Genomic DNA, 15,209 nt, shown 5'->3' with positions numbered 1-15,209 from the left:
GCTGACTGATGTGGGCCTTCAATTCACTTCCGGGTAAGGCCACGGGCACAATTATCCGTCTCTGTCGAATGCGTGTCGATTTCTGCGCCATTCAAATTAGTCAGGCTATGAACCAATTAGAGCACGCGATGCAGACCATTTTGTTTCTCAGCCGCGTCTGGGAAGGCGCAACATCTACATGTCACCTAAAAGGTGTTATTTCATGTTGTGAACGTTATGCAAGCGCCTGCGGAATGTGCACCTTTGTGCACCGCCCGGCCAAACACATGTCACATAGTTATCAAATACCAACCTATCGCTGCATGGTGGATCCCGAATGCGCGTCGTAGCGTTGGATCCACAGCCAAGTGCAGTAGGCTGCAAGCAGAGTGCTCAGACTCACGAGGCGAAACAAGAGGCCTGTGCTGTCATAGGCCTGTGCTGTCGCCTTGTCCCATATACGCGTAGGCAGCCAAAATACTAGGAATAACACTGGTCAGTTATGATCCAATAAAAAAGAGCATGCGATCGACGTACCTAGTGACGAGAGGAGTGACGCGGCCAATTGCGGAAAGACAATGCTCCAATTATGGAGCCCCATGATCGTCCCTGCCTGGATGGAGAGTCCCTTTTTTCGAGCTGGAGGGACTATATGCGCGCCAGCTTCGATACTAACAGGCTCGGCATTGCAGTCCAGCGGCGCCATGGAAATGTTTTCCGTCGTCCCTGAAAGGGGAATATGTACGCGGCCGGACTCGTTCAGCATGGCGCCCAGTAGTGCAAAGGGAGCCCAGAGCGTCATCGCCCAACTAAATCCAAGCACACCGATGAGCATAAATGCGCCCACAACGCTATGTGCGTTGAAGATAGGGCACGTAAATAGGAGAAAGCATGCGAAAAACAGTATCTGCGACGCAAACCACATTTCCGGTATGGTGGGCATATGCAGACAGATAGTAAAGAGTCGTGGTAGAAAGCGGCGCGTACGTTCGGGGGTATCTTGATGGAGTTCTTGCGGTTCGGAAGCAGTGTCGGGAGGATCCTGTAACGCAAAGACTGTAGATGCAGGTGCATAGTCGCCCAGTCCATCTTTTTGCAGATGTCTGCGGCTGTCAGAGATAAGCCAAGGTAGTATAATAGAACATGCCATCGCAGTGCACGCATAGAGGAACATGGCGAAACTGCCTTTGTTGCGTGCCTTGTCAGATATTTGATATGGACCATGCTGTTTTTCCGGGGCTTCCATCGCGGCTTGGTATATTTCGGCAACCCATGGAGCGCTGTAGTAAAGCATTGGGAACCAAGCGAACCAGCTAAAAAACTGGATCACAAAAAGATGCCGGATGGAGTCTGGAAGACGTTTGGCAACCTTGTACAGATGCTTGAGAAAAGCGACAAGGGTTACATTGCGCTGCCTCTCATCCAACTGCGACTGAATCAAGACAGACTCGCTTATGCACACAAAAAGGGAAATGTGCGACAGGATAAGAAAGAAGGCGCCAAAAAGGCAAAGCACACCGAGCTGATCGAGGCCAAGATTCTTGACAAGAAATGGCAGGCGCCGTGCAAGATCAATCTCTCCAAAAAGGTACCCGCACACCGAGCCAAAGTTGCCGAATCTAGTCGCCCATGCATTAACTGTACCTTGATCATTTGCTGGGATCACATCAAGTGTGATGGCACGATGAGCAGCGGACATTGCATTAATCGTAATATCGATAAATATCAAAGCCAAAATACCTATCAGGGTAACAAGGAGCGACGGAGAATTTTCCTCCTTTGCATAGGTACTCGCGATCGCCAAGATGCAGAGTGCCGCTACGCAACACACCATGCCCGCAAAGAGAAACGGACGTCGCCGCCCCCACCGGCTCGTACAACCATCCGATATGACGCCAACACAAGGCTGCACAATTAGCCCACTCGCAGGACCACCCATCATAACAAACGACGAGACGCTTTTCGAAACACCAAGACGGTACAGAAACAGCGCAGTGCGCGCATTCAAAATAGACCATACAAAGTGGCCGCCAAAATGGCCAAAAGACACAATGAGCGAATGCCAGAAGCGGGACCCTAAAATTTTCACCTCTCCTTTTAGGTGAGGTTCCGTACCTGTAAATGCATCCCCGGCCGCAGGGTCTACATCAGCCATGGGCGCAGCGTCACAATGAATCTCGTGCCTAGCGCGTTTGTGGAGTCACATGGCACCACGTGGCAAAATCCTGGCTGAGTCGGCCGCCGCGAACGCGAGAAGGGAGACGACGATGCCTGTACGTAAAGTTGTGCGGTGACGCATACTAACCTGTGCAGGACTTCCCGGTGAATCCCAAACCGTTTCTACAGCAGCAGATCGGTAAAAAGGTGCTTATTAGGCTCAAATGGGGCCTAGAATACAAGGGTTTTTTGGTTAGCACAGACAACTACATGAACTTCCAGGTGCGTGCGATAGACACTTGTGGGCTAACAAGTGTAGTTGGCGAATACGGAGGAAATCCAAGACGGAAAGTCTAACGGAACATTGGGAGAAGTATTCCTTCGGTGCGTGTTATCGACTTGCTAATGACAGCTGCAACAATGTCCTTTACGTTCGCGAGCTGCCAGAGTCTGAGTAATGAAACAGCCGATTATTTTTGCATGCAGACGAGTGATCATGTACAGGATCTTGGTCCAGGGCGCAGCCGCACCCGAATACCCAGCATAGAACAATAGGATTCGTATTGTGTACGCTCACCTATGTGCGCGTGCCCAGGCTACGAACTCGTCAATGATGGATGGCCATGCCGCATCAAAATCATGCTCCTGGAATGCTGGATCAACCTCGCGCGTGAATTCGAGGAATTGAGTCCACGTATCTTTTGAGATAATACTCACGTTGGACGCTTGCGTCAAAAATTGCTTCCATAGTGCGTATTGTGCGGCAGAATAGGATGGTGCCCCTGTTCCAGCGCGCGCACCTGTCTCGTCATACGCAGGTGCATACGGGATAAGCAAATCCCACATGGTCAGCGCGACATCGAGTGCTGTTGTTAGTCTGCACGCCGACGTACCCAAATTTTTCTGCCCTTCTGTGCGTGCAAAAATAAAGGTATAATCATACACGGTGGTATAAAGCCCCCTTTTGCTTGGGGTGGTATTGGTGCGTGTATGGATAACTGCGCCGTCCTGCTGGAAAGTTTCCATAAGCCTAGGTATAACTTGTCGTTGTTGCGCCAAGATTTCGTCTTGCGTTACGGTCTGCTCCGCAGCCCCAACTCCTAGTCGCAACCATCCTTCTATATAGTGCTTGCGCGTAAAATGCCCAAGTGAAGGGGAGCCTAGGTAGTAGGAAAGCGGCAGCACAGCGACACTCGCGGGATCAATGTGCAAATCGCTGAGCATCGTCATGGCGCCCTCCACCGTGATCGTGTCAGGGCCTGAGTCCTCGTCGCGATACTGATCAAACAGTCCATTGAGCTCTGCCACTACAGCCTTCTCCTGCTGCGGCGAAAGGCGAACCGTGCCTGACTGTGCATCGAAAAATGCGTCGATCGCAGGCTCGAGTCGGTACGCATGTCCGCGAAGGTATTTTTGCGCATCCACTGCCGAAGCGCCCGTCACACTGATAAACTTGTCGGCCACCGCAGCTTTGGACAGTTTTGTCACCTACCGTTAGTCGCGACGCGTTGTACGCACCATGCTTACAGCTACCGTTTGGCGTGCGCCCTTTTGTCCGATATTATATTTGCTAATGTACCACTATACACGTTACGTGCGCTTACCGGCGCGTTTCCTTGCGAGGGCCTTGGCGCGCTCGTGCTGTTTCTGTTCAGAGCGCTCTTCCTGCATGCCACTGACAATCTTGTCGATCTTGCGTTTGTAGGACTCGTCTTCCTCCACGCGGCTCTTTTCGCGGGTGTCTGCAAGAAATTGCGCGTCCTTACGAAGCTCGCGAATCGCCCCTTTGCGCTCCTTTTTGAGCAATGCGCGAAGTTTGGCGCCTTGCGCACGCTCTGTATCTGGATCCGTCGCGTGCTTTGGATCGAAGCCTTGCTGATCAAACTTAGGTGCATAGGTTGCAATGGACACCGCACGGTGTGCTTGAAGACGAAGTGCGCGGCGAAGAACAACTGCACGTTCCAGGCTCTTGCGCAATTTGCTGGCCGTAGCGCTGGCCATTACAGCAATGTGTGGTGCAATTTCATGCAGCAATGCTGCTCCAACCTCAACCAAAAACGTCAACGGTGTGAAGAGCTCTATAAATGCAGGGCTGCTTTCGTAAAGCGTGGCCAAACGCTCGGAAAGTGCAAATGTGATGTGTAAAAGTTGCGCTCGCATTTGGTTTGTAGGCCGCTCCTTGATATTGAGCACCTCGACAAGGCGCAGCTTCTCGTGCGGCTCGGCATCGCCGGTAAGGTGCAGGTCTGCAGTGTGGCTTGCGTATACGTCGGGTGTGGGAATGCCAAACTCTTCTGCAATTGCCTTGGCTGGCGGCGGCTTGCCGCGTTGCTTGGGCAGCAGCATTGCAGTGATTGCGTACAGTACATTCATAACCTCTGGTACAAGACGCTTGCTCTCGCGCTGCGAAGACACGACCAGCGAGCCAAGGTACAGCGCAGCAGCCACATCTTGAAGCGACCGAATGCGTGCATGTGCAAGGTACTGGCCCATTAGGAGTGCGAGTGGCGTAGCGACAGGGTGCCAGCGATCGCTCGTCGGCCAAATCAGCCCGGCAACACGCAAAAAGCACAGCTCTGCAACGCCAGGCCAAGTACGCGAATTGACGTCCAAAGGGCCATGACTAAGGCCGCGGGTCAAATTGCGCTGCATCATGGCCAGCTTCGCAACAAAGTGCTCGGCGGCACGCAAGGGGTATTTATTCGCGAGTTCCGCAATGTGCAATACAAGATCGTTCAAAGCTTGGAGCTCGTCTGCAGCTTTGGATGTTGCGTCGTTGAACGTTTCCTTTGCGGTTTGGGCTGCACGGTATAAAAGATGGTCCACAAGGCAAGAGAGGAAAAGCTGTAGCTTTCCGGGATTCTCTTCGGCGAGATTGGGCGCGTAAAGTGTGCGGATGCGTGAAACGACAGTATTCAGCTGCGACGGCTGAACTTGGTGCTCTTCTAGTATATCCAAGAGATCGTCGTGCGTGGTGGGAATGGAAAATGTGTATGGGAGAAGTGAAACATCGGAAGAGGGTTTGGAAAAGGGGCGTTCTTGCATCACATCGTTTTCGTCTTCGGGGGTATCTGCGCTCTCGCCAATCTCCTCGAGTTGCTCATAGTCAGCTAGATCGTCTAAGACGACATCCTCTTCTTCGTCATCCTCTTCTTCGTCATCTTCTTCTTTGTCATCCTCTTCGTTATCACTCTCTTCTTCATCCTCATCCTCATCCATTGCAGCGCGAGTCTCTAACCCACCACCAAGCCCAAATGTGGACCGCACAGACTGTGCCTCAACGTTCCCTGTCGCGCGTCGCTTCACAGGACGCTCTTCATCAAGATCATCCTCCAATGCAGCTCCTTCTTCGTCATCCGATACCTCTTCACCTCGCATACGGCGCAAACGCGTATTCTCAGCGTCGCGAAGTCGTTTTGCCTGAGCCTCTGCAAGTTCTTCTTCCGACTTGGTTCTATCTTGTGGTCTGGCGCGCCGCTCAAATGCAAGCTCGCGCACAAACGTGTCGTATTCGCCGCTTTTCTCTTCTGCCGGCGTTGACTCAGAAGGAGTACGATCAAATAAAAGCGAACGAATATCTCCAAGCTCATCGTCTAAATCCATGCGCATCTCTGTGTCTGCATCCTTGACTTTTTGGCGCTCATACTTTGCAAGCTTCGATTTCGCAATGATATCCTTCATCACTTCTGCCTTGTTACGGGTCTTTTCGCCCGCATCAAACCCACTGAAGTGTTTGGCATTCGTCTCTTCCGCGTCAATATGACCTGTCGGGTTAGTATCTAATCATACAAAAACACGGTCTCAGCAATCTCCAGTAGAATATCTTGCCAGCATGGCCTCGTTCGTGCGGGCCCATATGGCATTCGCTTGTAGCGTTGCTCATCATCGACCGTGCCTGTGCAAACGTACCTCGATCGTCCTCATCATCGTCGTCGCGAAGCACATCGGGCATTTCATCCAGGCCAGACAGGTGCTGTCCGTAATGCGTCAAACTACTTTCCTCTTCGTCAATCAAGTCAAACAAAGACGTCTGGCCTGTGCGACTCTGTCTCTCACGAGTAAATCGTTGGAGCATTTTGTCCTCAAGTGACATGGACGGGTTGTGCTCGCCAAAGCGACGGTCCACAAACGAGGACGAGTGGTGGCGCGCGTTCAGTTCCGGGAGCAGTTTCTCTTGTCGCTGCTTGATCGCTGCCGACTTTGCGGTTCCAGGCGCACCAACTGCACCCTTCACATTCCGGCCAAGCACATCGCTTTTTTGGCGCGTCACCTTCTCGTCAAATGAATTGAGACGGTCCATCAATGCACCAAGTCGCTTGCGCCGCTGCTGTATGCGATACGGACCGGCGCGCGGTTCCTGGTCATTGCTTTTGCTCTTCTTTGTATTATTCCCCGAGACTCCCGCTTCGCGCAGTCCTGAACGGAGCTGCGCGAGTTGCGAGCCGCCTTTCTTGTTGCCCATCTCGACTCAAGGTAGATCGTGCGCCGCGTGCAGGTAAAAAAATGAATCACGTGCGCCGCCCGTGGCAAGCATCGCGACAACGTTTTGCGTTGCTCCAAAACGGCTTGCGGGATGAGTGAAGGCGGTGCGTATCTTGCTTTGCGAACTAACTCTAGTCTCATACAAACAGTACGCAGTGGTGTAAATTTGTTCTGACAATCAGGGATTTACCGCCCACTGGAGGTTACGCGCCGATCCGATACAAGCGGAACTTGCCGGCACGGGGCCCCAGTGGTGTCACGCTCATTGCTGGCATTATTGGGATTACCGCATTTGGATTCTACCGCATGGGTCAAGGCCAAATCGAGAAGCGGTACGGAGATGAACGTCGTGCTCATAACAGCGAACTGGCCCGCGAACGCGCATGGAGCCGTATTTACCTGACCCCTTTCCTCCTTGCGGAAGCAGATCGTGATTCTTTCCGTCGTGAACATGCTGCTAACCTGCGCGAGGAACAGGTCATGAAGGGTGTACCCGGTTGGGAGGTAGGTAGTACGGCGCACACAAGTTCTTACAAGCAGGCCGACAAGCGCGTGTACAACACGAAGCGTTACACGCCAAGTAACTATGTAGTGATGTAAACTGCTGCTGTAAAAGCACAACTAGCTCTAGTAGCACACAATCTCCGCGGCGCTGTCGCCATGCTGACGAACGCAAAATACGGCTCGCCGCTCTGGACGATTCCGTGTGGAGGCCATGAGCGCCTTGCAGCTTGGCGTGCAACGACCGTGCGATGTCTCGATGGTCGTCGAACGGAATGTGCGCAACAGTGCCACATTGTCCAAGGCACATCCAGCAACAGAGAAAGATGTAGAGGGTGTGAGCGACGCGTCCGCATCTGATACCGAGACGCTTAGCGAATTGCAAAGCTTGCATACCGACGAACAAGACGGGGACGGCATGCGTGAGGACTGTGATGCCTCATCGGATGTATCTGACGAAGAGCCTACATTTATCTATGAGAATATAGGATGGAGCATCAAGGATATTCTCGCAAAAGACTCGATCAGCGCATTCGCCATCTCGGAGGAGTACATCGGTGTCGGGATGCAGTCTGGGATGATCTATGTGCTGAGCAAGGAAGGCGTCCTCCAGCGCGGCTTTTCATTTCACACTGCTGCAGTGCACAGTTTGGTGTTTGACGCTTCCGGCAAATTTATTTCGAGTGCAGGGATGGACGGCTACGTGACGATAGCAGCATTGCATTCCTCCGAACAGTACCGGTTTAATATCGGGCGCCCTGTGCGCTCCGTTGCACTAGAGCCAAACTTTGCAATGAAGTCTACACGCGCATTAGCATGCGGCGGATTGAATGGAGCGCTCGTCTACTCCGAAAAAGGATGGTTTGGCCACAAGGAGACGGTACTGCATTCCGGCGAAGGCCCGGTGTGGAACATTGCATGGCACGGCCGCTGGATTGCATGGGCGAATGACTGTGGCGTGCGGATTATGGATGCAAGTTCCCACGAAATCATCACCAAAATCCCGAAGCAAAGCTTGAGTATTCGCACGGAGCTCGCGCGGTGCACACTGCAATGGCGCGACGATACCACACTGCTTATTGCCCAAGGCGATCATATTATGGTCGCATATATTCGGGAAAAAGCGCCTAAAGCCACCGAGCATGCCATAGGACTCGGTGCGTTGATCACAGGGTCACCCGCTGCGGCTTTCCATGTCGAAATCACCGACATTTTCCAAATGGACTGCCTTGTTTCGGGCCTTGGCCTGTACGACGACCAGTTCCTCATTTTGGCGTATACACTGAGTGAGGATGCGCTGCATGTGCTGCATGATGAGAGCGTAGGAAAGGCGCCGCTCTCTGGCGCGAACCCCGAACTGCGCACGGTGAATATGTACGGCGACGAGCAGAGCAATGAGACGATTGCGTTTCGCGATGCTGAGCGATGGCAGTGCAATGACTATCACCTATGCACATCGACTGAGCGTGTATACGATCCAGTCCAGAAATCAGATACCACGCGCCCCGTATTTTTCTTGGCAAGCCCCTCACAGGTGACACTTGCACGCCCTCGCGGCATGCGAGACCATATTGATTGGCTTGTGCGCCAGCGCAAGTACCGTCCCGCGCTCGATGCACTCGATGCGCTGGGAGCCCAAGACGCCAAGGATCTAGGCTACGATGTAGGCAGTCTTGGCCTTGAGTACCTTTTGTACTTGATCGACGAGCTTGGCGATTACAACGCAGCCGCACAGCTGTTTCCTTTACTTTTGCGCACAAATGTAAACGCGTGGGAGGATATGGTTCTATTGTATCTCGAGCGCGGCCAACTGCCCGCTGTTTTGTCTGTGATTCCCACGGACAAGGTTATTCTCAGCCCTGTCGTGTACGAAATGGTACTTGCCCGCCTGCTGCATACAAACGAGACACTGCTCTTGGCGACACTCCAGCTCTGGCCCTCGCGCCTCTATTCAACCCAGGCAGTCGCAGCTGCGGTAAATGACCGGCCGGTACGCTCTGCGACACTGCTCTTATGCCTCGCCCAGCTCTACCTTGCCGACCACCAGCCAGGCAAGGCGCTCGAGTATCTACTGGAGCTGCGCGACCCTACAGCCTTTACGCTGATTGCCGAGCACAACCTCTTCACCGACGTACAGAACAAGCTGGCAACGCTGGTCGAGTTGGATCAAGATTTGGCCGGGACACTGCAGCCAACTTCGAGCTTAGTGATGCCTTTGCTTGTAGACAACTTGCACGCGGTTCCCACACAACGCGTCATGGCCCAACTCACACGTTTCAAGTGGCACCGCTACTTGTACTTGGACGCACTCGCGGCGCGCGATCCTCATTTGGTGGAAAGCTATGCAAATACCTTGATTGAGCTGTACGCAGAGTACAATTATTCAAAACTGCTGCCATTTCTGCGCACGATGAGCAATGTATACTCGTTCGAGAAAGCGTTCCAGATTTGTAAAACGCGCGATTACGTGCCAGAGATGATCTTTTTGCTTGGCAAGACGGGCGATGCTCGCGGCGCACTAAACTTGATTATTGAGCGTCTGCACGATGTGCGTATGGCCATCGACTTTGTGAAGCAGCAGGAGGATGCAGAGCTTTGGGACCAGCTGCTCTTGTACGCACAGCACCAGCCAGCATTCATCCGTGGATTGCTCGAGTACGTCGGCGGCGAAATTGACCCTGTACGCATCATTCAATTGATTGGGCCGGGTCTCAAGATTGATGGACTGCGGCCTGCGTTGGTAAAGGTGTTGCAGAATATCCACATGCAGCATTCGCTTTTGGATGGGTGCAAGGCAGTGCTGAACCGCGCAGCAAAAGAAATGGTACACCATTTTCAAGCGGCGGAGAACGCGGCACAGTACTGCGATGCACATACTTTGTGTGTCGTGTGCAACACGCCACTCCTGGGAAATGGACAGACTATACTCTTGTTTTTGTGTGGCGATGCTACGCACTTGACCTGTGTTGCGCCAGACGCAGTGCCGCGCAGTAGTGTGCCAGTGTTTCCCCCTGTGCTGCAGACGCAGACACAGATGCATGCACAAGAAGCCGAGCCGTGGCTAGACGCAGACGTGGATTGTGCCGCGCAGCTTTGCTCGCACATACCGCACGATCGGATTGTGCAGACGTTTGCGCAACAAACGCGCGAGCTTGTGCAGCGTCAAGGCTTGCAACGAGCGCGACAATTGCAATCGCTTGCGTTCGCACAGATTGGTTGCCCTGCTTGTGCTGAGCAACGGAAATACTACCTGTCAGCATGAGGGTATATTGTAGCTATACAGAGAGTGATGCGGGTGGCTCTATTTGTGGTACGGCGCCCCAAGTAAATGTATCTGCTTTAAAAGCTTGAAGTACATCTTCCGGTAAAATTGTCTCGTCTGCCCGTGCAAATAGCTCGGTTGGGGGCTTGGATGGTTGAGAGGATGCCGGTGCAGGTGCAGGTGCAGCATGACCAAACGCGGAAGTTTGGGTTGTGGGAGGCACCGGCTGGCCAAAGACAGAAGGGGCAATCTGACCAAAAGCGGAAGGAGCTTGTGCTGGCTGTCCAAAGGCTGAAGATTGTGTCGGCGCAGACGCTGGCTGTCCAAAGACTGAAGAAGCTCGAGCTGGTGCAGCTGCGGGCTGTTCAAATGCAGAAGTGCCGGCCTTGGCGCCAAATGCAGAGGTCATGTTTGCCTGGGCTCCAAGAGCAGATGGGGCGCCAAATGCAGATGTGGCGCCAAATACAGACGGGGCGCCAAATGCAGGTGCCGTGCCGGAAGGCTTCGTGCTAAAAGCAGATGCAGTCGGTGCTAAACTTGTTCCAAATGCAGGTGCAGTCGGTGCTGAAGTTCCGCCAAATGCAGATGTAGTCGGTGCAGAACCTGCTCCAAATGCAGATGCAGTCGGCGCTGAAGTTCCGCCAAATGCAGATGTAGTCGGTGCAGAACTTGCTCCAAATGCAGGTGCAGTCGGTGCTGAAGTTCCGCCAAATGCAGATGCAGTCGGCGCTGAACTTGCTCCAAATGCAGAGCCGCTCGTCGCCTGTCCAAACCCCGGCGCACCGCCAAATGCACTCGACTTGCCTCCAAAGGCGCTAGGCGCCGCTGCACCAAACGCACTAGTTCCTTTTGCCCCAAACGCCGGTGTCGCGTGCTGAGCCGTATTTTTCCTGTTCTGCAGCGCTTGTTGTAACGCAGCCTGGGGATTCAGCGCCATTTGCGTATACACAGAGTCTGCCTGCGAAGTCGTCTGCTGCGTCTGCTGCACATACGCGGCTTGGTTACCGCTGCGCGATGCCTCATACGCGGCCATACGGTCCTCTTCAGGACTCCTATCAAGTCCAGCAATCAAGTTTGGCTCCCCACGCGCAGGAGCATAGCTCGTCAGCTTCCACAGAGGTCGGCCATGCGACCCGAGGTCTTGTGCAATGCCGTCCTTGGTGAGTGCAACCTCTGGCTCTGGCGCTGATTTCTGCAGTCCTGCACCGCCAAACGCTGTAGGCTGGCCAAATGCACCTCCCCCACGCGGAGGATGCTCGTTACGGCAATTGTTGCCGAACCTACACCGTCCTTGCAGATAAAACGGGCACACAGCCATGTGGAGTACAACGTTGTTCCCGGTGAACGTCCCGGCGTTGCTCCACTTCCTGCTTGCTCCACACTTCCCCATGTTGCAAGGCAAGACTGCATTTATGTAGGTAACGAGGGTATCGCTCATAGCAGTACCGGCGCTTCCCGCGGTATCGGCGCAGAGGTTGCCAAGACACTTGCGGCACGCGGTGCAAATGTCGTGATTGCGGCCAAGAGGTACGTTGGATGCACACACTCACATCAGCGCCGAGCCGCACAAGATCGTGCGTACCTCGCTACACTGACACGCAGCTCCCTGGCACGATCCACTCTGTTGCAGACGAAGTACATGCCATTGCAGACAAGCATCAAAATGGAGCCAAAGCACTCCCTATACAAATGGATGTGCGCGACGACCGCGCCGTGAAAGACGCCATCGCAAAGGCGGTGGGCACGTTTGGCAACCTCGACATTCTTGTGAACAATGTACGTTTTGAGTGTGGGATATAACCAAAGGCATCCGCAATTAACTTGGGAACCACAGTTGACGCGAAACCAAAAAATGTACGTTTTTGCGCTACTAACAACAGTACGATCTAGTGGTACGCATTGTGCACGCTCACCACAGAACAATATCAATGCGCGCGGTACGTGGCTCGTCTCGCGCTACGCACTGGAGCACTTGTACCAATCGGCCAGCGCGGGCCGCAACCCACACATCGTGACGCTTTCGCCGCCATTGAACCAGGGCCTCTTTGCGCGCCGCGACGACAAAATGGACGCGTCTTTTGCGCAAACACGCGCCTTATACGCCATGTCCAAATGTGCCATGTCTGTAGCTGCGTACGCGCTCGCGGGCGAGGCCCTTCCTCGCGGCGTCGCAAGCAACACGATTTGGCCTTACACGCTTATCGGCACGAGTGCGATGCGCGTTGTCAACCCTGGTGAAGGCGCGGAGCGTGGGTGGCGCTCCCCTGCAATCGTCTCTGATGCCGCTGTGCGTTTGGTGCAGGAGGACGCCAAGGAATGGACGGGACGCTTTCTCATCGACGAGCTATACCTGCGCGAGCGCCACGGATTTACTACGGAGCAGATGGCAGCGTACTCAATCGCGGGCCCCGACACGCCGTTCTCCGATCTCTCTGAAGATCTTTTCATTACACAGGAAGTTCGCGAAGCAGTGCGTGCGTACTACTCATAGATACTACAATGTCATTGTTCCGCGGCGCACGAATGGCAATCCAAGGCCACTAAGAAGTGTCCGTGCACGCTCCGTCGCACGGCGCCCACGTTGATTCGTGATGCAGTCGATTTGAAAGCCAAACCGACGGCCGGGGTATTGATCCAAGTTCACTTCGACCTGAGGGAACAAAGGCATCGCCTCCGGACCCATACCAAAGGATACCACACCGCTCACCGCAGCGGCACTCTGCAGTGGCTGTCCCGCGGGCGGCAGCGGCAGCCCGCCAAACCCACGCAGCCGCGGGAGCACGAACGTAGTAAGCAGTTCGATAAACTCGTACGCGGAATCGCCCAGCAGTACGGCTTGTACACCGACAGGCATTCCGGGCCGGAGCTTGAAGGAAGCAACGCCTTTCTTGGCACGTAGTATTTGGATATAGCCATTGCGCGCACGGTCAGCAGCCGTGTGTGAACTGCCAACAGATGGGTCTGCCAGCGAGCCAAGAACTGGCAGGCCGGTAACCGCACGAACCTGGCCCAAAAGCGGCAGCAACGCTTGCTTATTCACGATGGCGTCGCGACAAAATGCCGTCAGTACAACACGTTCCAACCGCGGCAAATCGTGCTCAACATGGTTCGATTCATACAATGGCTTTAGAATCGGGAGCAGCGGACGGTTACCGCGCTGTGGGCGTGCATGACGATGCGCAAAGTACGGAGAATCGCCAGCCCAACGTCGCACGCGATCTTGGTGCACTTCCGGAGGAACAAGAGCGCCGGAGGGCATTTCTGTAAGCTCTTCCCCTTCAGGCATCGGTTCATACATCATATACAACATATCTGTTGCGAGCGTCCGATCATAATGCTCGCGCAGTCTGCTTGGTTGCAGCGCGCCGATTTCCAGCGGCGCCTCTGGAAGTGAGTGGCGAAAGGGGACGCGACCATCCATGCATGCTATAGACGTGTGCAACCCGCGCATACTGGAGCGCAATGCCAGTTGGGGTGTTAATGCAGCGCGACGCAGCATCCGCGCATGCATCATAGCGGAGAAGAATGCGTTAGCGTGGGCTTTGCAACGCACCCGCGAAGAAAGCAAGTCCTGGTAGGTCCAGTATTTATTAACCCCTTTTACCCAATAGGTATCTGTAAAACAAAACGCGCAGTCTCCCGCGGCAAGCGGCTTGTTCACCGCAACATTATGGTCGCTGGCGCTGGCGTGACGCAGCCCTTTGACCTTGTACGGCTATCGATCAGCGAGCGCGTGTGTGTCAAGCTCCGTGGTGATCGTGAAGTTCGCGGCATCCTGCATGCGTACGATGGCCACATGAACTTGATTATGGGCGACGTCGAAGAGACGATTTACGACGTCCAAATTGCTGAAGATACCGGCGCAGAAACCATAAAGGTACATTGTGCGATACGCATTGCTGACAATCAGGTGAATAAGCGTAACTCTGAAATGCTATTTGTGCGCGGCGACGGCGTTATCTTGGTACGTGCGCAAAACTGCAACTCATTCTAGATTTCCCCATCACGTATGTAATCGCGGAGGAACACAGCGGCTCGCACTTGCAATTTTTGCTCTACCTCATGCAGAACGATGGCAGTGTATAATATAGCAAGACATCTTCGCACAAGGTGTGTGGTGCAAAAATATACGAAATGCATTACCGGGTGTCTATATTGTATCAGACAAGTGGGCACTCGGGCGATTCCAACGGTGCGGCTTGGTAGCCACAGTCTCTGCAAAGGCGCAGTTCTTCCGAGCTTGCCCAGTGCTTCAGTAGCTTCGGAAGATGTTCAAACAAGTCCTTGGTAAGGAACTCATCGCAGTAAATCATAAACGGCTTGTCGTCATGCGCTTTCAAATTCGGACAAAACCAGTGAACTTGATCGCGTTCGCGAGTGCGCTCAAGGACTAGGCCAATGGTGTCGGCAAACCGTTTTGGGGAGTGCAGCGTGTTGGCCGGCAGCAAAAAGTACTCGCCTTCTTTGATCTCAATGGTGCGAAACTTTCCTTCGTCTACTATACGAAGGTGCATATGTCCTTTGGCCTGGTAAAACAGCTCCTCCGTAGGCTGTAATCAGTGACGGCTCGCGCGACACATACCTGGTAATGGAAATCAGACCGTTCATTTGGGCCACCGACAGCCATGATAAAATACCCATCCGTCCGAAGGAGACATGTGTTTCCGACCGGAGGCCGTAAAAGCGATTTGTTTTCCTCAATCCATTTCTGGAAGTTGATCGGTGGCACGATCATGCTACAAAATGCTCCGTACTATCGCGAGCTGTTGCGATGGCAATATTCTGACTCATCGTGACTAAATAATAAGTACATGAATGAATATAGTTG

The 15,209-nt window shown here is 53.6% G+C and overlaps 9 protein-coding genes across 9 annotated transcripts; 4 read left to right on the top strand and 5 right to left on the bottom strand.

Annotated features, from left to right (window-relative positions):
* Positions 1–292: 292 nt before the first annotated feature.
* MVES1_001009 (uncharacterized protein) lies at positions 293–2,134 on the bottom strand (the record flags this gene model as incomplete). The annotated part of the gene is made up of 2 exons (XM_056205863.1): positions 293–459; positions 517–2,134. The coding sequence occupies 2 exons, from the start codon at positions 2,132–2,134 to the stop codon at positions 293–295; spliced, it is 1,785 nt and encodes a 594-aa protein (XP_056061838.1).
* Positions 2,135–2,709: 575 nt separating this feature from the next.
* Positions 2,710–6,598, bottom strand: NOP14 (nucleolar complex protein 14; the record flags this gene model as incomplete). Its single annotated transcript, XM_056205862.1, has 4 exons — positions 2,710–3,002; positions 3,030–3,605; positions 3,741–5,900; positions 6,046–6,598. The coding sequence occupies 4 exons, from the start codon at positions 6,596–6,598 to the stop codon at positions 2,710–2,712; spliced, it is 3,582 nt and encodes a 1,193-aa protein (XP_056061837.1).
* Positions 6,599–6,709: 111 nt separating this feature from the next.
* Positions 6,710–7,218, top strand: MVES1_001007 (uncharacterized protein; the record flags this gene model as incomplete). The annotated part of the gene is made up of 3 exons (XM_056205861.1): positions 6,710–6,726; positions 6,801–7,122; positions 7,159–7,218. 3 exons carry the CDS (start codon positions 6,710–6,712, stop codon positions 7,216–7,218), a joined length of 399 nt encoding a protein of 132 aa, XP_056061836.1.
* Positions 7,219–7,333: 115 nt separating this feature from the next.
* On the top strand, positions 7,334–10,381 carry VPS41 (Vacuolar protein sorting-associated protein 41; the record flags this gene model as incomplete). The annotated part of the gene is made up of 1 exon (XM_056205860.1): positions 7,334–10,381. The coding sequence occupies one exon, from the start codon at positions 7,334–7,336 to the stop codon at positions 10,379–10,381; it is 3,048 nt and encodes a 1,015-aa protein (XP_056061835.1).
* Positions 10,382–10,420: 39 nt separating this feature from the next.
* On the bottom strand, positions 10,421–11,699 carry MVES1_001005 (uncharacterized protein; the record flags this gene model as incomplete). Its single annotated transcript, XM_056205859.1, has 2 exons — positions 10,421–10,453; positions 10,476–11,699. 2 exons carry the CDS (start codon positions 11,697–11,699, stop codon positions 10,421–10,423), a joined length of 1,257 nt encoding a protein of 418 aa, XP_056061834.1.
* Positions 11,700–11,769: 70 nt separating this feature from the next.
* On the top strand, positions 11,770–12,872 carry MVES1_001004 (uncharacterized protein; the record flags this gene model as incomplete). The annotated part of the gene is made up of 7 exons (XM_056205858.1): positions 11,770–11,795; positions 11,822–11,908; positions 11,937–11,955; positions 11,984–12,157; positions 12,188–12,235; positions 12,262–12,273; positions 12,300–12,872. 7 exons carry the CDS (start codon positions 11,770–11,772, stop codon positions 12,870–12,872), a joined length of 939 nt encoding a protein of 312 aa, XP_056061833.1.
* A 3-nt stretch (positions 12,873–12,875) lies between these two features.
* mrpl7 (54S ribosomal protein L7, mitochondrial) lies at positions 12,876–13,802 on the bottom strand (the record flags this gene model as incomplete). The annotated part of the gene is made up of 1 exon (XM_056205857.1): positions 12,876–13,802. The coding sequence occupies one exon, from the start codon at positions 13,800–13,802 to the stop codon at positions 12,876–12,878; it is 927 nt and encodes a 308-aa protein (XP_056061832.1).
* A 249-nt stretch (positions 13,803–14,051) lies between these two features.
* On the top strand, positions 14,052–14,467 carry MVES1_001002 (uncharacterized protein; the record flags this gene model as incomplete). Its single annotated transcript, XM_056205856.1, has 2 exons — positions 14,052–14,345; positions 14,450–14,467. The coding sequence occupies 2 exons, from the start codon at positions 14,052–14,054 to the stop codon at positions 14,465–14,467; spliced, it is 312 nt and encodes a 103-aa protein (XP_056061831.1).
* Positions 14,468–14,541: 74 nt separating this feature from the next.
* On the bottom strand, positions 14,542–15,008 carry BNA1 (3-hydroxyanthranilate 3,4-dioxygenase; the record flags this gene model as incomplete). Its single annotated transcript, XM_056205855.1, has 2 exons — positions 14,542–14,931; positions 14,964–15,008. 2 exons carry the CDS (start codon positions 15,006–15,008, stop codon positions 14,542–14,544), a joined length of 435 nt encoding a protein of 144 aa, XP_056061830.1.
* Positions 15,009–15,209: the final 201 nt, after the last annotated feature.

This window comes from Malassezia vespertilionis, chromosome 2 (genome assembly GCF_029542925.1).
Source record: "Malassezia vespertilionis chromosome 2, complete sequence".
In the NCBI taxonomy this organism is placed as follows: domain Eukaryota; kingdom Fungi; phylum Basidiomycota; class Malasseziomycetes; order Malasseziales; family Malasseziaceae; genus Malassezia; species Malassezia vespertilionis.
The sequence above is the reverse complement of the archived record's forward strand: the minus strand, read 5'-3'. Positions and strand labels throughout refer to the sequence as shown.